This window comes from Leptodactylus fuscus, chromosome 2 (assembly GCF_031893055.1).
Source record: "Leptodactylus fuscus isolate aLepFus1 chromosome 2, aLepFus1.hap2, whole genome shotgun sequence".
Classification (NCBI taxonomy): Eukaryota; Metazoa; Chordata; class Amphibia; order Anura; family Leptodactylidae; genus Leptodactylus; species Leptodactylus fuscus.
In genome coordinates this window covers 177,236,840-177,260,188 of record NC_134266.1, presented here as the reverse complement: position 1 = coordinate 177,260,188, position 23,349 = coordinate 177,236,840, and the positions used below count along the sequence as shown (strand labels likewise).

Sequence of the window (23,349 nt, the reverse complement as noted above, 5' to 3'; positions counted from 1 at the left end):
CATGCCCAAGTCACTGTATTACGTTGGAATCCCTGTCAGCTTGCGATATGTGCGAGCTGACTTTTTCCCATAGGAATGCAATGACCATCGTTGATTGGCCGAATGCCATACATAGTACAGCATTCGGCCAATCAACGCTGGTCCTGTCGGAGGCTCATCCTTGAGGAGGCAGAGTCTAAGATCGGACCAGAATGGAGACTGCCGTGGACCGATCTTAGACTCCGCCTCCTCCGGCAGAACCAGCGTTGATTTGCCGAATGCTGTACACTGTATGGCATTCGGCCAATCAACCAACGCTGGTCAATGCATTCCTATGCTGAGATGCAGCAGTGCTGGCCGTGCGCTCAGCCTGGCTATTCCGGAGATGCAGCCGAGCTGAGCGCACGACCAGCATTGCTACACCGGAGATGAAGCAGAGCTGGACGTGCACTCAGCTAGACTACTCCAGAGATGCAGCCAAGCTGTGCACACGGCCAGCCCTGCTACACCGGAGGACCGCTGCTACACTGGAGAACTGCTGAACCCTGCTGCACACTCAGCTGTGCTGCATCAGAGATGTAGTAGAGCTGAGTGTGTGCTGAACCCTGCTGCACACTCAGCCGTAAGATCAGCATGAATCTCTGGACTAGAGCAGTCTAAATATAACTTCAGGGTTCATCTTTCAGATCAGTTTCATACAAGTATATTGTGGTAGAATTACTGTACTGCCCCATTATTATGGCAAAGTGTCCTGGCCCGATTGCTGGTATTATTATCCAACTAGACAGCATAACAGAGATCTAGTTGGGTCATCGGATCTGCAGTTGGACACTTGACTGTAATACGGGAGCAAAAATGTATATATTATACACTCATGTGAAAATGTCATTGTTCGCAATTTTCTTCAATTAATAAATTGCAACCCTGGTAAATCTCTCAAACACATTTCATATTATACCGTACCCTATAATTCCTTTACATCACCAAAGGTATGACAAGCTGACAACAAGAAGCAGCAGCTAATATTTCAGGCTAAAAGTTGTATTTATATGGCGCTTGCCATTTTAACCTTTCTGCCCATGGTATTTATTCTTTTCAGAGTTACTTAGAATCAGTTTTCACATTAAAAGGAAGAAATATGCTATATATATTCCTCTGTGAGAATAAAAGTATTGCACACAGACTGAAGTTTTGCATTGCTTTCTGGTCAAAAACAAGATGTTTATGTTTGTCTTTTTTTTTTCCAAAATGCAGAATGCATTGCATTATCCCCATAAGATTCTCTATGGGACTTTTTTTAAGCATGTACAAATGTAACACAATAAGAAGTTACTAAAATCTCTTATATAAAATGGTATGAATTGTGCTTGAAATTCAAGCATTTAAAAATACTGAGCAGATTCATTAGACTGTCCAAAAGTAAAACAGTGTCTTAGTTTCCCATTCCAAATAATCAAGATGGATCTTTCACACTTCAGGAACAGAATGTGAAAAGAAAGCTACGCTGTGATTAACTGCTAGGGGCAACTAAGTCTCTTTTGCTTCTATATAGTATTAACCATTTCATTACATCCATGGTACTATTGGGGTGGATGTTATATTTTTCAATATGATGCTTGCTTAGAGGCAGAGTGAGGGCCATAACCCCCGGTCTCTGTTGCTTATACTAGGCAGTTTTTTATCTTGTTTTGGCCCCTTTTTCCCCTCCGGTTCCCTTTACTGCTGGCCCCCAAACCTCTGTTACCTTTTTTATGTAGATTGTGAGCCCCTATCAGTATGTCTTTGTAGAAAGGGAGGAAATCCATGCAAATATGGGCAGAACATAAAAACTCCTTGCAGATGTTGTTCCTGGTGGGATTCGAACCCAGGACTCCAGCACTATAAGGCTGCAGTGCTAACCACTGAGCCACCGTGTTGCCTCTACCTCTGGTACCTTTAACACTGCAAGACAGCTCAAAAAAAGATGTCTTACATAGTTCTTTATATAGAAATATTTAAAAAAAATACAGGTGTCAGCATGGCAACTCCAAGAATTTATTTGATTTCGATCTAAATTTGCTATTACCAAAATTATAATGACACTCAGAATATAGGTAACATACAGTGGCGTAACTAGGAATGGTGGGGCCCTGTGGCGAACTTTTGACATGGGCCCCCCCAATCGACACCGACGTCGAAGACCTCGACCGTCTCCCTCCTCACCACTCTATTATGTCTCTTAGTGGCCCCTGCCCACAGTATTATGTCCCTTACTGGCCCCTGCACACGGTAGTATGTCCCTTAGTGGCCCCTGCACACAGTATTATCCCCCATAGTGGCCCCTGCACACAGTATTATGTCCCACTGTGGACACCCATAAACAATTATTATACTCTGGGGTCTTTTCAGACACCAGAGTATAATAATTGGAGACCCAGGGGAATAAAAACATAAAAAATTACTTTTTCTTACCTGTCTCCCGGCCCCTACGTTATCTTCTCCTCTGCCGTCCTTCTGAAATGACGTCAGACGTCACATGACCCATGACGCAGGCCGGGTTCATGTGACGTCAGAGACGTCAGAAAAGACGTCAGGAAGGAGGCCTGGCAGGATCATGGAGAGGTAAGTAACAGTATTTTTTAGGTTCCCTTACCTCTCCCGGTCCGCCGATCATTATACTCGGGGGTCTGCAAAGACCCCCGAGTATAATGATAGTATTTGTGGGGCCCTGCCAGGATCGGCAAGTAAATAGGGCCCGAAACGGCCTATTAAAAAAAAAAAATGCAGCGATAGCGGATGTCACCGGGCCCCCTAATGGCCCGGGCCCTGTAGCAGCCACCTCTGCTGCATCTACGGTAGTTACGCCCCTGGTAACATATCATTTTTGTATTTTTTGTGAAAACGCATCCCATAAGAAAATTGCTCAAATTCAGTTTTTCTATAACTCTACCTCAATATAATTTTTTCCACCATCTCAATATATCAAATGGAATATAAAATGGTACCTTTACCAAGTATAATTTGTCATGCAAATATTAAGCCCTTATATCACTTTGAAAACAAGAAAGTCATGGTTTTTCCAAGGCAAGAATTAAACAAAAAAATATAAATGGCTGCAGCAGGAAAGGGTTAATAATCTACTGTATGTAAAGAAAAAAGAGAGACACCGAGTGCTCTGAGTGTAGTAGTTTCGGTAAAACCTTGTATGTCAGGTTATGATATAATAATAGAACGGATACCAGATGGCAGATCCTGGGAATAGGAGAAAGTGCCTGGGCCTGTCCTGAAACTTAAACTTTGCCCTTGAGAAAGGGTTTGTTAAACCCAAAATGCGTCGTGCTACACTGCCTTTTATCTTTTACAATACATTTTTTTTTTTTTTTTACTTGGGTCTATCGACCCATTCTGCTTATTGGCTACCAGTGAGCACGGAGTCCCTGCTGTGGACCAAGATCTACTTTACCTTTCTTCACTGTATGTAAAGGTACTCAAAGCCATAATAAAAAGTTGTTGCAGTAATTTACTTATGTTGTACAGTAGTCAAAGATTAAGAATTCCATTTAGGCTGAGGCTCCACGTTGCATTTTTTTGCGCCAAAGCCAGGAGTGGATTGAGCAGAAGTAGAAATATAAGAAACTATTAAATATGTCCAATTCCTTTGGTAGCCATTATTGGCTTTGTTCAAAAAACTGTAACAAAATTTGCAACAAATAAAGCTGCATTTCTGCAACCTAGGGCCTTAGCCTTATATGAAGTCTATCACCAGAAAACATGGTATCAGACCACTCATATTACATTGTAGGGACATCATGCTGAGGACCATAAAATATTTATATTGTCCAATAGATGCACCATTTCCTTGATACAGTTTTTTTAAACAATATATAAATGAGGCTCAAGTGCAATGGTTGTAATGTATACCAGAGCCGCCAAGTACTCCAGCCTGGAAATGCCAGGTGCACTTACAGTAATTCAAAATGCAATATCATAGCGGTACGATAGCTGTCAATCAGGCGTACAGGGACATTGGAGATGGAGCCCTTAGAGGCTCTGCCATGCCTCATTTCACTTGACCTGCATATTTCTACAATACAGTTCTTGTTTTTACTTTAATAAGAAAGTGCCTCTATTAGACTATCTAAAGGTATGAAGATGCCCAGCATAATGTCCTCTACTATTCATTACCACTGGTTTGATATTGAGTTTCCTGGTGACAGATTTCTTTCATACAGTGAGGTTGAAAAGTCGCAATTTGCAGAAAATTCTGCAAAGAACTTCTCCTGTCCTGACCTGTATTCCAAAGATATCCCATTAACTTAAAGGGGTATTCCCACCTCACATACTCACCAGTCTTTACTGCTGTAAAATCTTCTTTCTTCCTGGTGTCTTACATCATTTGGTGGGCGGGGTTTCACATGCAACCTGCCGTTTAGCCCCACCCCCAAATTTGTGTGTTGCTCCGCCTATCCATATTGGACTATGAAGTACAGGCAGCAGCAACTCCATTCTGTGTTACATACAGAGACTACCTGTCTCTGCCATAATGAACACAATTGAATTAGCTAGCCTGATAACTGGGAGAACAGAAGAAATGAAAGCAGCTCCTCTCCCCTATCTGCTAACAGGAAGCTAGGTCATGTGGTGTAGACACAGGAATAGCTAGATACACAGGCTCGCTCCCGTGCACTTAGCCCCTCCTCCCTCCCCCCTGAGGGCAAGCAGATACATCACTTGACTCATGAGCAGCTGAAGCTCATGAGTCAAGTGAGCTTCAGCTGAAGCAGTGTATTTAGGAAAAGTCTTACATTCACATTAACAAGCAGTATAGATAGGATCCTTGTGATGGGACAACCCCTTTAAAGTGGTACTCCTCAGTATTTAATTTGCCCTGTGGTGATACTGCAGGGAGAATGAATTGTTCCTGCCATGTTTATTCATAGATTACAGTGTGTTGCTTGGGAAATTTCTGTAAAATTCATCTGAATGAAGCTTTCAGAAAATCATTTACATGCTGCTAAAATTCTGTAACTCCATTCAGATGTATAGAACAGAATTTCACTCACAAAAATTTCCTGAACATATGTCATATATAACAATGGCATTGAAATGGATATGAATATATTGTTTCTAAATAAAGTAAAGATTTACTATTATTTATATACTTGAATAAGAATGAGTCATGTAAGAAATATTTAGTTAACCCCAAACATTGAAAGGTATAGCTTTTGTTTCAGGTGACCTTCAGGATAAGCTGCTGCATGTGTACATGATGAGCAACAGTATATCTGGTAGTATTATGACATATTCTGTGGGTTTTAGAAGTTTCCACCTCTGCATACCGTTTCTGTAAATTGGAGTCCTCTCGTAGCTGGGGGTAGAGACTAGCCACACTATATGGCACACAGTATTTAGAGGAGAATCATCAACAACCAACTTTTGTAACACACTTTTCTCACAACACACCAACAATAGACATGCAGTCCAGGGGTTAACTAAACAGTATGGTGGGGGGCTGTATGGCAGAAGGCTCTGACTCCAAAAATGTTTCATAAAAGAATAGTACTGGTGAATATAAGATACTTTGCAATATATTTTATTTACAAAATGTGTCTCCTTCTCCATTTATCAAGCCTAGTTACTTTTTAGACTCTAGTCTATGGTGAGCAGAGTGACAAGCTGCTAGAAAAATCAGAACTGAGTGGGCACCATAGCCTCTGGGGTGTCTGCTGTTTACACTGCAGGGACCTGGCAGCAAGGTCCCTGATTGGTGACAGGTCCAATCACGGATCATTAACCCTATAGTCAGCATGCTGTCAGTTGTGCTCAGAGCAATGGTAGGGCTCAATAGCAATGTAGCATTTTCATCATAGCCAGAAATACCGTAAAATTGCAGATTATGGTCTTATCAGTCAGCTCCATACATGGAAGTATTAAAAAGGTACGGGAGGAAATGCATAGAGAATTTAGTTTTTTCAAAGTTTTAGTTTTTTTATTATAATTTTATTTATAATTAAAATATAGCAAAAACTATAAATTAACACTAACCATAGAAGTGGCAGAAGTGCAAGTCACCATTCAGATTTAGCATTTTTTGTTGCAGATTTTGTTGCAGTGTTTTGAGCCAAAGTCAGGAGTGGCTTGAAAAGGAGTGGAAAGGAAGCACTTAAACGTTTCTTTTCCATTTGATCCACTCTTGACTTTGGCTCAAACAAAGTATCAAAATCTGCAACAATCATCACTGCATTTCCAGAACATGGGACCTTAGTCAGCTGACAGTCATCCATTCCTATAGTTCAGATAAGCATTAATTTATGGCTGGAGATGGGTCATTGACTAAGGTTTGAAGGCTATGTATAATTGGGTATTACCTGCATAGCAGTGATCTGCAAGGCTATAACCCTGGATTAACCGTTTTTGGAATGCCCTTTGACTATATACATTCAGATGCTCCACCCATAAAACTGGAAGGATTGCTAAAAGAAATTGTGCAGCTGCTGAAGCAGGGGTCATCTATCAGGAAGGCAGGGATGGTTTATTACCTTCCCTGGCTTCTCCATTACTGTTTACACAGTGCTCAATTAGCTATGGGAGCTAATCACTTGATCACCTTGATCACCAGGGGTGTAAAAATGCATGAGCTGCTGGGTCCTAGAGGAGCCAGATTAGCATATTGTAAATTTTAGGATACTGCGTTCCTCCTGTCGGTGGTGCTAATGTATCAGCCCCAGCAACAGGGGTAATCAGCAAGAAAAAAGGGAAAGATAAAATGCTGCCCAAAGGTCTATTATGGCCTTATGAGGGGCAGAAAGTGTAAAAAAAAAAAAAAGACAAGAAAAAATAAAATGGAAAAAAGCTAGCGCATCCACATCACAGGTTCTAGCTCTGCCTTAGGTGCCTTTGGTCACCTATGAAAAATTTCTGTAACAGAAAAGGAAAACCAATTATTATTTTTTTTTTTTAGTAAGCACTTCGTCCTATTAAGGAAGACCCAAGAAAAATAGTCACATTTTGCCTCCTTTTCTGTTTACATTTTCTCAGATATTAAAATAAAGGAAAAAAATGGAAAAACAAAAACAACAACCATGTATCAGTCAAAAAAGGCACAAAAAAAATTATATAGCTCCCGAAATCGAATTTATGAAAACGTGTCCTGAATCAGGGAGAATGGTCTGGTCCTGAAGTGGTTAATTTACCTAATGGAAGCATGTATACTGCAAACAACATTGGGTTGGAACTGAGATCTGTGGTGCTCTACATTTTGAAGGGGTTGTAGCTAACAATGATGAGTCAAGACATACTCTTTATGGTCATGGCCAAATGTATTAAACGATATAGGATGGTGGGTGCATTTGTCTCCGTCCCTGGCCATAAGAAGATCATTTAGTTCTCAGTACTTATGTAAGTGTTGATTCAGTGCTATGTTTTTTCTTAAAGCCATCATGGAAAGGGTTATACTGTATATACCATTACTAGATAAACTGGTATCTAGTTGGATAGCAGCAACCTTTTCTATAATTTCCCATCAGAAAGGCAAGTTAGGGACAGGACTGTATCTACACAAGACATTGGGTCCATGGAGGGATTCTCTAGAAGGGGCTTGGTGATAAGCGTCTTCAGTAAAATATAAAAAATCCCTCTATGTATAGGACATTTAAAAGAGTTGCAAGACCAAAGACACTTATGCTCTAACCACAGATATTGTAGCAAAAATTTATGTAACCAACAATTAATTTAATCTGAATCGGGTTGTTTTGATAGCAAGCACATGCAGTTCTGCAAGTTTCATTGAGATGAATGGGAAAATCACAGAAACTTCTGCAAAAAAATGTCTCAAATATAAATCTACCCCTTTTCCTTACATCACACCTACTTAAAAAAGAGGAAAAGCAGTATGATCCCAACTATATGGCATAGTAGAGTTAAATCCACTCTACAATACATTTTGGGATACTATATATGTAAAGCACCATATAATGCTCGAAAAGCAGACATTGACACCAGTATTTCCTTGGAGGAAATTTAAGTCTTACTCAGTGTCAAACATATCTTAAAAACACCATATTGCAACCTTCTAATGTAAAACAAATTGAGATACTGTATAACTTCAATCTGTATAAGCATCTATGACATATGGAACCATTCTAAATTATCCTCACAGTGTACTGTGCAACCTATGGTTCATCTAAATTTGTTAATTAGATTGTCTCTGCCTAAGGAAATCACAGGAGAACAAGCCATCCAGAGACATATGTACAGCACAAGGATAAAATATAATATAAAATATATTATTTACAAATGCCATTTAATGTACAATTCAAGCACGAGAAATTAATATTTTATGGTCTTAATATGGATCAGGATTTCCATGTCTGCACCTGACATTCTCTGCTGTAAATTGTCTTAATGTAATTAAATTAATTTGTGCAGTGGCTTTTTTTATATTATATTTTGATCTGATGGAATAAATTGTAATTATGTTTGTAATTAACAAAGCCAAGACATTTATTTATACACCTTAACTTCATTTTATGACTGCGTGGTTAGAATCTTGTCTGTTACAGCTACTTCTACAATATCTTTGACTACAAGTTTATGACATGATTCTGATCCTTGACCATTGTAGCTTTGGTTCTCATGTGTGGTTCTGCTTGACCTGAGAAACTTTCCAGATGTTGATCTTGGTAATGCCCCCAATATTATTCTTGTTTCTCGCCTATCCTTGATGCATAGCTTTCTCCGAACCTTGATTCCAGAACATATACCATATCTCATCACCTTCCCTTCATAGAAATCATGCACTTCTTGCTTTAAAGAAGTTATATTGATGGCCGATACTTAGTATAGATTGTCAATAAGTGGATAGTGGGGTTCTGACACCCAGGACCACTACTGATCAGCTGTTCAAAGAGGCCTCAAGGTACAAGTGCTGCAGTCTCTACACTGTGACATCACATTGTACAGCAACAGTTCAGTCCCATTTAAGTGGCCTGATCTGCAATACCAAGCACAACCACCATTCAATGTACATCCCTGTGCTTGGTATTCGGTGAAGAGGCCTCAGTGCTCACCCACGTTGCAAAGATCAGATGATCTCTGGGGCTTTTCAGTGTCATGTCCCCAACTACACATTATAACTTGTCCTAAGGATAGGTCATCAATATGTAAATTCCAGAGAACCCCTTTAAATGCCACCTGCAATTTAGACTTTTTTACCAGGTGGTGCTAAGAAGATAAGCAGATTTTGTGTCTCCAGAGTCTCCAGGTATGTTAACACTTTGCAAGGCCTGTTTCAGTGTTTAAGTGCCAGAGAGAAATTGTTCCACCTCCATCCAGCCGCAGTCCTTATTATCCAACCACCTTATTATCATCCAACCACCTTATTATCCAAGAAGGTGGCTCTGTGATATAACTGCACATATTCTGTCTAGCCTTAATGATTAATAGCTATATGCTAACACAATGATATTAGGTTGAGCAATATCATCCTTAACTTTTAAAATATATACCGGTAGATTTTCCAAAATCTATTGCAAATCTATTCTCTCTCTCATTTGGCATTCTCCATCCTATCCCATAATAAAGGGGATTCTCTTTGCACACTCTTGTTTCTTAATCCTATTCTCTAAAATGTTGTCAGCTTTAACCCCCATGAAGTACTACTATACTTTCATGTTCCCTAACGTTCTACAGTACTCTCCCAAAAAAAGGTTTTGATCTGGAGTTGTAATTCCCCAATCTCCTTTAGCACATCTTGATCTAAAGACTCCTTATGAGAGTTCTCTAGCTGATGTAACTTGAGTAGATAGCCTTTCCAAGTGTTATCATTTTCTATTCTCAACCTTCAGGCCTGTGAAATAAAGATCTCCCACATAAATGCTATATGAGAGCACCAGACAATAAAATCATTAGTTATTCCATCATTTCTTGTGAAATATTTTCTTCTTTTCTTTTCTTTTTAGCATAGGGTATTTTTACTTAAAAACAGAGCGGGGAAATTTCCAATCTCCGATAGAATAACTTTCGAGTCCGCTGCCCAGCCATTTCTAAAATAACCATAGCAGGATGTAATAACCAGTAGAAATAATATCTGTTCTAACAACTGTATTTATCAAATAATATAATCTATCCGTGAATATGACATGTCTATTCGAATAAAAAGTAAAATTGCTCTCATCCAAATGTGCATATCTTCATGTACTGTATCATACAAATATGCTGTTTCTAATATATCTTTCAGTTTAATTTTACTTGATTTTCTTATATAGCGCCGTCATACTCCACAGCACTTTACAGATATAGTCAAAGCTGTCCCAAGTAGGACTCAAGATCTAAATCCTCTATCAGTATGTCCTTGAAAGCCAACGTACCCGGAGGAAACCCATCCAAGAACAGGGCAAGTATATAAACTTTGTCTTTGACTAGACTCAAATCTAGGACTCTAGTGTTTCAAGGCATCAGTGCTAACCACCGAACTGCCATTTTCAAGAGTGTCCAGTTGTCTATTTATGGGGACGTTATAAATTTTTTATACATGTAACCTGTATTCAACAACATGGGAAAGTCCTGTTGTAACATCTCTGCCTGTTCAGGTCTCTGCGCCACCCTCTGCTCGCGTGCTGCGGCGCAGGAGGCGGGTGCAGTTTGATAATGTGCTTGAAGTTTTTAGTTGCACTGTGTGAACATGGCTCTAGTTCTGTAATTGGATTTTCACCACACCCGTCTTCTGCCCTTGTTGCCTCTCTCCATTCAGTGGTTTGATTTTGTCTTGCCTGTGGTTGACAGCCTGCCTTCCTGTCAGGTTCAGGGCGGGTTCTTCCTCCCCTATTTAGTCTTGGCTCACAGTCACACTGGTGCTGGGTATTGCCTCTTGCTTGCTGGTTTCCCTTGCTGTTTATTTACTTGTATTCTAATCTTTGACCTTTGGCTATTCCCTAACACCTGTCTATCCATTTTTTTCAATGAAGAAATTGGACCAAGTTAATAAGTAGAGATGAGCGAGTAGTACCGCTCGCTATTCGAATGGAAAAGTTTGATGCAGAACTAGCATTGATTGGCTGAATGCTATACAGTCGGCCAATCAACGCTGGTTCTTCTCCTACCTTTAGAAGTCTTCTCCGTGCAGCTTCCCCGCGGCGTCTTCCGGCTCTGAATTCACTCTGCCAGGCATCGGGCCTGGGCAGAGCCGACTGTGCATGCCCGCTTGTAGTGCAGACAAGTGCAGTTGGCTCTGCCTAGGCCCGATGCCTGGCAGAGTGAATTCAGAGCTGGAAGATGCCTCAGGGACGCTGCACGGAGAAGACTTCTCGGAGGATCCAGCCCGACCCTCACTCGTGGACTTGGTAAGTATAATTTGATCGAACGTTGCCTACCCCTGAAACGAGCATTTTCCCCTCATAGACTATAATAGGGTTCGATATTCAATTCGAGTAGTTGAATATTGAGGGGCTACTCGAAACGAATATCGAATCTCGAACATTTTACTGTTTGCTCATCTCTATTAATAAGTTGTCACCTATTCACGGTAGCCACATGGATGCAGCAACAAAAAGCATATTAAATATATGAAACCAATATGGCCAGCATCAAGTGGCGGCAAGAAAAAGAGAAACAATTTTTCTCTTTATTTAGCTGTTTATTCATAATTTTTTGCAGAATTTAAAAATAAACATTGCAAAGAAGGCAGAAATGATAACATTAATAATCTCCTTAGTTTATCTAGCCTAGAGAAGCAAAAAATAGCATTTATATTGTGCTAATAATAAATGCAGAATATATTAATGGAAAAAGTTACCTGTTCCTATTGAAAGCCTGTCTTATAATGAACAACTCCGAAGATGCCTGTCTAAAAATGGATGAAAATGGATGTTGGAACGTTACCAAAGTGTCTCATCCTTCCTGAGTCCAATGTAGCGAATCACAATTTTCATTGTTGTTGAAGATGTTTCAGGATATGTATTGATTTTTAGATAGGCTTGCCAGAACAATAACTTGTTGTGAATGCCTGCTGTGAAGAGCTCACAGTCTTATTTGGCACCTGTATCATTGTGACATATTCAAGGTTATATGGAGATTCTGTACTCAAAATCACAACCCTCATGCCAAATTGCAGACACTCAATCCTGAAGATCTATTAGTATCTTACACTGTGTTTATTCACAGTCCATATCATATAACCAAAAATATGTTAAAAAACAAATGGAAATAAAAAAAATAACATAAAAAAGGCTAGATTCACATCTGCTTGTTTGGTACACAACTGTTGTTCTGGTCCATCATAGGATCAGAACAATGAACTGAAAAACTATAAATAATGACTGATGCAGCCAAAGCCAAATAAATGCATCATTGTTCACTGTAGATGTAATGAAGCTTTCTCCCATCTTGTTTGTTTAGTTTTCAAATGTAAGATAAAGATCTGCACACATGAGTTAGGGAGCGTTCACACTTGAGCTGCTGTCCGCCCTTTGGTATTCTGCCGAAAAGCCAAGAAAAACTGTTTGGTGATGGCTTGCCGGCGGTCACTTTAAAAACCCATTCATTTCAATGGGTTTTTAAAGCAAACCGCTGGTGTCCGTATGCAGCGTCTCCGTAGCAGAGTAAACCCAAAGGTCTGCAATTGGCTAAACTGCTACAGCATGATATCTTATTAAAGAAGCAAACAAAAACCAGTGAAATGTCATCGGAAAAATGATTTTTTTGTCATTGGTTTTTATTGTCTTCTTCAATAAAATATTATGCAGCAAAAAAAAAAAAAAAAAAAAACATTAAGGCTAATGCCCCATGTATCATGGTGCATCAAAAAATACTGCGGGAAAGCCTCTGTAGTATCGTTTAGTGTTTTTTCCTGCAGCACTTTTCACAGAAAGTTTGCGGAGGTTTCCTCTATGAACTTTCTGCTTCAATTACTCCTATAGGGAAACCACCAGTGTTTCCGTAGGTATAATTGATATGCTGTGATTACCAAAACCTTGACAGTTTTGGAAATTGCAGCGTGTCCACTGGGTATATTTCTCTGCAGAGAGGAGATGGAGTTCGCTAAAATCCCATCCACTTTGCTGTGACTGTAAGACATCGAGGAAAAAAAAACACAGCAGAAACAAATCGCTTTTTCATTGCATTTTTGTTGCGTTGTTCTCTGTGGTTTATCTTATCACAGGTAAAATTAACATGCTGCGTTATTTTCAAAAACGCATGCTTTTTTTTAAAATTGCAACTTTTCTGCAATGTGTGGTTGGGATTAGCCAGAATCTCATTCACTTTACTGGTACTGTAAAACGCAGCATTTTTTTTCGGCTGTGTTTCCACAAAGCGGGTCCTCAGCCTTAAAATGATATGTAAACACGCATGAATATTTAGCACACGTATTTTATTTTTTATATTACTGTTAATGATAAACATTAATTAAAATGTAAAAAATACGTATAATTTTACACACGGTTGTCTATTGTGCTTGTCACTTTAATCTGAGGAAACGCCCTAAGTATCTTATCTTATCTCTCTTATCTCTTAAGTAGTACTCAATTATAAAAACTTGAATTTCTCAGCATTAGAGCATAAGACTACAATAAAAAGGTATTATTGGTATGTGTGTGAACTACCCAACAGTCCTTTTGTTTAACTGATAACTGATATTCTCTTTAACCCCTTCCCGACATTCGCTGTAATAGTACGGTGCATGTCGGGTGTGTAACTATGGCGACCGCCCGGGAGCCGGGCGGCCGATATAGCCGCCAGGTGTCTACTGTTTTTTTTTTCAGCACTAAATTCCGCACTAAATTCCTCCATGTGAATGGACCCTAAAGGTATCTGTAGCTGCACCCACACCACAATGATCAGCCGATGGCCTGGGCAGCTTCACTTTACAAAAAAACTTGTTCAAAAGGAATCTGCAAAAAAATGACTGATACCAGAATGACGGTTAGCATGAAACATCCATTTTACTCTGAAAAACTATGGCTACCAAAAAACTGACCTAAAAACTAGCCAGGAAAGCCAGTGGAGCCGCCGGACGGACACGGTTCCATATTCCTGGCTCACTTTTAAACTATGTTTTCTCAGAAACGCCACATTGTTTTAGAGTAAAACATAGTTTTTTCTAATGAAGGGGCCTGTCAATATTTCATGCCTTTCGTGTTTCGGGCAGCATGAATCTCCTGACAGTTTCCTTTTGAGCGGAAAGCACAAGATTTAAAACAAATCATTAAAACAGTGAACTTGAATTTCAAGTAAAATAATTGAGTTCTGGGTAAGAGAGTCTTGTGGTATCACTGCTTGTTACATCAGGTACATTATGCGACTAGTGACATGTATCTAATCCTTCTCCACATAATTTGGGATTTTCCTGTATTTTTGGTGCAACAGCCAGTGTGCTGCATAGTAAAAGCTGTCAGCTTCTGTCAGCTAATATTATAGAAATTATTTACTTGCTTCATTTGGTATCTAGAGTTTTGTAAAATGTTGAGAAATATAATATTTGTTGAGTCACTTGAATTTTTTTCCAACTGTCCTTAGATATAGCTAGAAAATGTATATTTTATTGTCACTATGACTGTAACTATTAGACAGATTTAGACTGATTGTTAATTTTAGAGATGATCGAGTAGTATTCGATCGAGTAGGTATTCGATAGAATACTACGGTATTCGAAATACTCATACTCGTTCGAATACTACTCATTATTCGCAGTAAAGATTCGATTCCTAACCAGCGTTTATTGGCCGAATGCTACACAGTGTATGGTGCTGGTTCTGCAGCAGGCTCGTCTTTGCTAGTCGGGAGAGTTGGCAGCTTGCTGTTATGCATTCGGCCAATCAACGCTGGTTTTGTCAGAGGCTCGTCTGTGAGGAGGCGGAGTCTAAGATTGGACCACAGCAGTCTCCATTGTGGTCAATGCTGGTCAATGCATTCCTATGAGAAAAGGTCGGCTCCCGCATAACCACAAGCTGCCCGCTCTCCTGACTAGCAAGGACGACCCTGCTGACTAGCAAGGATGACCCTGCTGCAGAACCAGCGTTGATTTGCCCAATGCTAGCATTCGGCGAATCAACACTGGTTCTGCAGGATTGAGTAAGGGCCAGTTCACATTAGCGCTTGCCTCTCATCCGGAAGGAGTCTGCAGGAGGACTCCCCGAACGGAATATCAGCACAACTGCAAGCGCTGTGCAGTTAAAGCGCACAGACCCCATAGACTATAATGAGGTCTGTGTACTTGCCGCGCACTGCCTGCATGAATCATTCTTGCGGGAAGTGGACTGCAAGCACACAGACTCGTTATAGTCTATGGGGTCCGTACGTTTTAACTGCACTTCGCTCCTCCTAAACACTATCCTCCTGTGGTTTCCCCTGAAACAAGCATTTTTTCCCCATACACTATAATGGGATTCGATATTCGATCGCGTATTCGAATCTTGAGGCTCTACTCGAAGCAAATATTGAATCTCGAATATTTCACTACTCGCTCATCTCTATTAATTTTAGTTAACCTTACAGAAGACAAGGATTTGGGGATAATATCACTCCTTAAGGATTGAGCACCTTCACAGGCGTATGAGACTTACAAAGCCATTTTCGCTTCACTGGGACATAGACCTATGTAACATGTAAACTATGAATCTTTACTGTATCCCTACTTCTATCTTTACTGTTTTATTCATCTATAAATTTATTAGCTATAAATTACATTTGATGATCATTCTTTATTCCACTATGTTTGTGTGATGAAGAGACCCTCAGTTATGTATCTGACTTTGAAAGGTATTTTTACTTGTCCTACACATATCTTTAGGAATGTTTTGTTTAAGCTGTGTTTACGATGGTGGTCAATTTGCTTCAATGGCTTTATGTGTATAAGATGGGAGATTGGCCTTTCTGGCCAGCCATTTTATTACCCCTGAGCAACAGATGTCCAGGGAGGAAGAGGGGGCTAGTGACCCTAAATTCACCTCCAGACACACATCTCTTGTAACACCTAGGAAGGCATCCTTCTTTCCCAACATTCTGCAATGGGAGAAGGAGGGGGGAACTACCTGGAAGGGAGGGGTGGCTAGACACCGGCCTTTTACTGCATGGTAGACCTATATTCTTTGTCACTTAGCAAATATGCAGTAAGGAGAGTTCTGACTCTGAAACAGCATGTAAAGGGCACATGTTTTTTGCACTAACTAAAGAAAATGTCCTGAGTCCTATGAGTGAGGCTCCAGTGAATCAGACCATTACTTCATTTGGTATTGTATCTTTTCTACTCTTTTATTCCTGTTTTATTTTTTTGTATTGTATTGTATCTTTACTAGAGATGAGCGAACAGTGTTCTATCGAACACATGTTCGATCGGATATCAGGGTGTTCGCCATGTTCGAATCGAATCGAACACCACGTGGTAAAGTGCGCCAAAATTCGATTCCCCTCCCACCTTCCCTGGCGCCTTTTTTGCACCAATAACAGCGCAGGGGAGGTGGGACAGGAACTACGACACTGGGGGCATTGAAAAAAATTGGAAAAAGTCATTGGCTGCCGAAATCAGGTGACCTCCATTTTAGACGAATAGTGGATTTCAAATCCGGGTCATATGAGAATGTGAACTTTGTGACTATGAGACAGGGATAGCTGTACAGGCAGGGATAGCTAGGGATAACCTTTATTTAGGGGGGAATGTTATTAAAAATAACTTTTTGGGGCTCTATCGGGTGTGTAATTGTGATTTTTGTGAGATAAACTTTTTCCCATAGGGATGCATTGGCCAGCGCTGATTGGCCGAATTCCGTACTCTGGCCAATCAGTGCTGGCCAATGCATTCTATTAGCTTGATGAAGCAGAGTGTGCACAAGGGTTCAAGCGCACCCTCGGCTCTGATGTAGCAGAGCCGAGGCTGCACAAGGGTTCAAGCGCACCCTCGGCTCTGATGTAGGAGAGCCGAGGGTGCACTTGAACCCTTGTGCACCCTCAGCTCTGCTACATCAGAGCCGAGGGTGCGCTTGAACCCTTGTGCACACTCTGCTTCATCAAGCTAATAGAATGCATTGGCCAGCGCTGATTGGCCAATGTATTCTATTAGCCTGATGAAGTAGAGCTGAATGTGTGTGCTAAGCACACACATTCAGCTCTACTTCATCGGGCTAATAGAATGCATTGGCCAGCGCTGATTGGCCAGAGTACGGAACTCGACCAATCAGCGCTGGCTCTGCTGGAGGAGGCGGAGTCTAAGATCGCTCCACACCAGTCTCCATTCAGGTCCGACCTTAGACTCCGCCTCCTCCGGCAGAGCCAGCGCTGATTGGCCGAAGGCTGGCCAATGCATTCCTATGCGAATGCAGAGACTTAGCAGTGCTGAGTCAGTTTTGCTCAACTACACATCTGATGCACACTCGGCACTGCTACATCAGATGTAGCAATCTGATGTAGCAGAGCCGAGGGTGCACTAGAACCCCTGTGCAAACTCAGTTCACGCTAATAGAATGCATTGGCCAGCGCTGATTGGCCAATGCATTCTATTAGCCCGATGAAGTAGAGCTGAATGTGTGTGCTAAGCACACACATTCAGCACTGCTTCATCAAGCCAATACAATGCATTAGCCAGTGCTGATTGGCCAGAGTACGGAATTCGGCCAATCAGCGCTGGCTCTGCTGGAGGAGGCGGAGTCTAAGGTCGGACCTGAATGGAGACTGGTGTGGAGCGATCTTAGACTCCGCCTCCTCCAGCAGAGCCAGCGCTGATTGGTCGAGTTCCGTACTCTGGCCAATCAGCGCTGGCCAATGCATTCTATTAGCCCGATGAAGTAGAGCTGAATGTGTGTGCTTAGCACACACATTCAGCTCTACTTCATCAGGCTAATAGAATACATTGGCCAATCAGCGCTGGCCAATGCATTCTATTAGCTTGATGAAGCAGAGTGTGCACAAGGGTTCAAGCGCACCCTCGGCTCTGATGTAGCAGAGCTGAGGGTGCACAAGGGTTCAAGTGCACCCTCGGCTCTCCTACATCAGAGCCGAGGGTGCGCTTGAACCCTTGTGCACACTCTGCTTCATCAAGCTAATAGAATGCATTGGCCAGCACTGATTGGCCAGAGTACGGAATTCGGCCAATCAGCGCTGGCCAATGCATTCTATTAGCCCGATGAAGTAGAGCTGAATGTGTGTGCTAAGCACACACATTCAGCACTGCTTCATCACGCCAATACAATGCATTAGCCAGTGCTGATTGGCCAGAGTACGGAATTCGGCCAATCAGCGCTGGCTCTGCTGGAGGAGGCGGAGTCTAAGATCGCTCCACACCAGTCTCCATTCAGGTCCGACCTTAGACTCCGCCTCCTCCAGCAGAGCCAGCGCTGATTGGTCGAGTTCCGTACTCTGGCCAATCAGCGCTGGCCAATGCATTCTATTAGCCCGATGAAGTAGAGCTGAATGTGTGTGCTTAGCACACACATTCAGCTCTACTTCATCGGGCTAATAGAATGCATTGGCCAGCGCTGATTGGCCGAATTCCGTACTCTGGCCAATCAGCACTGGCTAATGCATTGTATTGGCTTGATGAAGCAGTGCTGAATGTGTGTGCTTAGCACACACATTCAGCTCTACTTCATCGGGCTAATAGAATGCATTGGCCAGCGCTGATTGGCCGAATTCCGTACTCTGGCCAATCAGCACTGGCTAATGCATTGTATTGGCTTGATGAAGCAGTGCTGAATGTGTGTGCTTAGCACACACATTCAGCTCTACTTCATCGGGCTAATAGAATGCATTGGCCAATCAGCGCTGGCCAATGCATTCTATTAGCGTGAACTGAGTTTGCACAGGGGTTCTAGTGCACCCTCGGCTCTGCTACATCAGATTGCTACATCTGATGTAGCAGTGCCGAGTGTGCATCAGATGTGTAGTTGAGCAAAACTGACTCAGCACTGCTAAGTCTGCATTCGCATAGGAATGCATTGGCCAGCCTTCGGCCAATCAGCGCTGGCTCTGCCGGAGGAGGCGGAGTCTAAGGTCGGACCTGAATGGAGACTGGTGTGGAGCGACCTTAGACTCCGCCTCCTCCAGCAGAGCCAGCGCTGATTGGCCGAATTCCGTACTCTGGCCAATCAGCACTGGCTAATGCATTGTATTGGCTTGATGAAGCAGTGCTGAATGTGTGTGCTTAGCACACACATTCAGCTCTACTTCATCGGGCTAATAGAATGCATTGGCCAGCGCTGATTGGCCGAATTCCGTACTCTGGCCAATCAGCACTGGCTAATGCATTGTATTGGCTTGATGAAGCAGTGCTGAATGTGTGTGCTTAGCACACACATTCAGCTCTACTTCATCGGGCTAATAGAATGCATTGGCCAATCAGCGCTGGCCAATGCATTCTATTAGCGTGAACTGAGTTTGCACAGGGGTTCTAGTGCACCCTCGGCTCTGCTACATCAGATTGCTACATCTGATGTAGCAGTGCCGAGTGTGCATCAGATGTGTAGTTGAGCAAAACTGACTCAGCACTGCTAAGTCTGCATTCGCATAGGAATGCATTGGCCAGCCTTCGGCCAATCAGCGCTGGCTCTGCCGGAGGAGGCGGAGTCTAAGGTCGGACCTGAATGGAGACTGGTGTGGAGCGACCTTAGACTCCGCCTCCTCCAGCAGAGCCAGCGCTGATTGGCCGAATTCCGTACTCTGGCCAATCAGCACTGGCTAATGCATTGTATTGGCTTGATGAAGCAGTGCTGAATGTGTGTGCTTAGCACACACATTCAGCTCTACTTCATCGGGCTAATAGAATGCATTGGCCAGCGCTGATTGGCCGAATTCCGTACTCTGGCCAATCAGCACTGGCTAATGCATTGTATTGGCTTGATGAAGCAGTGCTGAATGTGTGTGCTTAGCACACACATTCAGCTCTACTTCATCGGGCTAATAGAATGCATTGGCCAATCAGCGCTGGCCAATGCATTCTATTAGCGTGAACTGAGTTTGCACAGGGGTTCTAGTGCACCCTCGGCTCTGCTACATCAGATTGCTACATCTGATGTAGCAGTGCCGAGTGTGCATCAGATGTGTAGTTGAGCAAAACTGACTCAGCACTGCTAAGTCTGCATTCGCATAGGAATGCATTGGCCAGCCTTCGGCCAATCAGCGCTGGCTCTGCCGGAGGAGGCGGAGTCTAAGGTCGGACCTGAATGGAGACTGGTGTGGAGCTATCTTAGACTCCGCCTCCTCCAGCAGAGCCAGCGCTGATTGGTCGAGTTCCGTACTCTGGCCAATCAGCACTGGCCAATGCATTTCTATGGGGAAAAGTTAGCTTGCGAAAATCGCAAACTGACAGGGATTTCCATGAAATAAAGTGACTTTTATGCCCCCAGACATGCTTCCCCTGCTGTCCCAGTGTCATTCCAGGGTGTTGGTATCATTTCCTGGGGTGTCATAGTGGACTTGGTGACCCTCCAGACACGAATTTGGGTTTCCCCCTTAACGAGTTTATGTTCCCCATAGACTATAATGGGGTTCGAAACCCATTCGAACACTCGAACAGTGAGCGGCTGTTCGAATCGAATTTCGAACCTCGAACATTTTAGTGTTCGCTCATCTCTAATCTTTACCTGTTTTTGCTTCACATTCACTGATATGTACTTCTTTATATGTTAGTAGCTAGTACCGACCCACTCAGGTTAATAAATATATACGATTTATAAAGCTCGTCCATATTATCCTACGAACTCAGACACTCACGGGACGTGAGTGGAAGGTAAGACACAGAGTTGAAGGTGATCACACAGGTGCCAAGCGGCTTGGCAATGCGAGATCTTTCACAGTTTTCTTTGTATATATATATATATATATATATATATATATATATATATATATATATTGACATTGTGCTACATCAATATGAATTGCCCACAGTTTCTAAAAATGATTAAATACATTTTATGATTGTAATGTATACTAGGTATATTATAGTAATAGGTATGGATATTTTGCATGTATCTCCATTGGCTAAATAACCATAACAACTTTTTTGATTTTTCTATCCATTACAAAATTTAAGAATATTATAGGAATCCGTTGTTATGTTTTCTACCACTACCTAAGTGAAACATGAACAAAAACATAAGAAATAAAGGTATTTCACATGATTAATGTTCCATTAGCCTTGTAAGTTATATTATGTTGGTACTCTACACAGTGAGGGAATTTTAATCTCAGGGCTTTTGTCACTAAAGGACAATTACAAAATTAAATTTTTCCCCATGTCATATATTTCACCTGCCTCTAGAATATTCACAGTCACCACCATGTTACAGAGCACATCATGGTGATAAACAACAAACTTTCAATATGTATCTCAATTTGTAGATTTGGAATAAAACAACTTGGAGTGAGCCTTCAGGTCCCTGGAGCACTGATCTTTCCACTCAGACCTCTGCCATCTCCTGCCTGTACCGCTGCATGCAATGAGAGTTGATCCTCCCACTGCTATGATATCATCCATCCTACTTGGGCAGCAATAACAATGTTCTCAGGGTGGAAGACCCACCCCGTTGCACCACCTGCCTCATTTGCATAGGGCTTCAAAGGTTTTCTTAAAATCTACACTATTGACAAACATAACAAAGGCATGTTGTTTATCATTGTTATGTGGTAATGACAGTAGTATATGCTTGGGGAGGTAGTAGGCTCCCTATAAATATGTTGGTATCCTTTTCTCTCTTGGCAGATTTTTCGTTAGATACTTATGAAAAGACAGAACACTGTGGATAATAACAATTATCTGAATATATATGCAACATAACATATATTATATAATCACACATCAATGCCTTTCTATCAATGTTTATTGCCAAGCCAATAATATCAACCAAGTCTTCAAATGTATACAACAACATCTATCTTTAAGACACAAATTATGAACAATATGCCTGCTATCACTAGCCAATACATCAATCATTTTAGTTTACCTTAACCATGACATAACATAAAACAAGCATTTTATAAAGCAAACTATACATCCAAACTCCAACAGTGTAACTATTGAGTTTATCATTCCTAACTAACATTAATATTTATGTAACATGTAAATATCTTACCATGTTTATTGAAGACACTGGTCCAATACTGTTTACATATATGTCCACATCGATAACTGTAGGCTTAACTATGGAAAATGAGACATATATATACATTACACATGTTGTAAATATACAGTGCATGTTGCAATAGTCAATTCAATACTTATAAAAACTGACTGTTCATACGCTTACACAACTCAAACTGATAGTACATTTACTATTGCTTACAATTAGAGATGGGGATGACATAGCTTCATTGTTAGTATTGTTGGAAAAAGACATATGCCCATCAAGTTTAACCAGGGGATGACAAAAGCCATGACAGTGTATACATTCCCATAAGCATCAATGCTATTCCACAGCTTCTCTTTGGACTCCAGAATATAATGAGTGGACAAGTGGAGCATGCCAACCTCTTAATGTGTTGACACTGCATTATGACATTGGGATGCCCCACATGACTATTGACCAATAATAGTCTTCAGCAGTCCCCTGGGGCCTATGATGTCTTAGAAGAGGTTGAGAGGACTGAAGACAGAGAGGAACATGCACTGGATGCCACAAAGGAGCCCAGGAGAGGACAGGGAAGGTGAGTATAAATGTTTAGATATTTATTATGTTACCACACATAATAATAATAATAATAATAATAATAATAATAATAATAATAATAATAATAATAATTATGATTATTATTAGAGATGAGCGAACACTCGGCCGCCGGCAAAGTCAGCATCACAGGTGCTTCCATTCATTTCTATGGGTGCATGCTGTTTGGATCGGCTGATCCGAACAGTGTTCGCTCATCTCTACTTATTATTATTATTATTATTATTATTATTATTATTATTATTATTATTATTGTGATTTGTGGGTGGCAAACCACCAAAATCCTTACAAACTGGATGGCACAACTGCAATACTTTTGCTACTTTTGTTACTTTTCCACAAATAAAATTCAAAGGTACTCTTTGTGAGATGGCTTGTCGGAAACAACCAGCACATGCTTGGTGAAGTTTCTCTTTGTCTAGTTTGGATTACAAAATCTTATTGTGCGCAAGCAATCTCTGGAAAAGGTAGTGGGATGAATTTATTAACACTGGTGTTACCTACATCAACCTACCCCAATCCTATTCAACTGTCACCACTGTGTTACAGAGCAAATTACCTTTTGTAGGTATGTCACTCTTTTAGTTTTGGATTAAAACAATTTTGAAGTCTTATACAGTTGAGGCAGTTGGTGCACTGGGGGCGGGTCTTCAGCACTCAGAGCACTTTCAGCTCAAATACAAAGGGTGATTTCATAGCAGTGAGAGGATCAACTGTCAGTGCAGTCAGAAGATTGTAGGGGTCTGAG

The 23,349-nt window shown here is 41.3% G+C and overlaps 1 protein-coding gene across 3 annotated transcripts in view; it reads right to left on the bottom strand.

Annotated features, from left to right (window-relative positions):
• The window catches only part of GABRG3 (gamma-aminobutyric acid type A receptor subunit gamma3), a 417,910-nt gene that overhangs the window by 313,533 nt on the left and 81,028 nt on the right, over window positions 1-23,349 (bottom strand). For all 3 annotated transcript variants that reach the window (XM_075265197.1, XM_075265198.1, XM_075265199.1), the window contains exon 3: window positions 22,011-22,078. In XM_075265197.1, coding sequence (XP_075121298.1) covers window positions 22,011-22,078 — 68 coding nt within the window. The remainder of the gene's footprint in view (window positions 1-22,010; window positions 22,079-23,349) is intronic.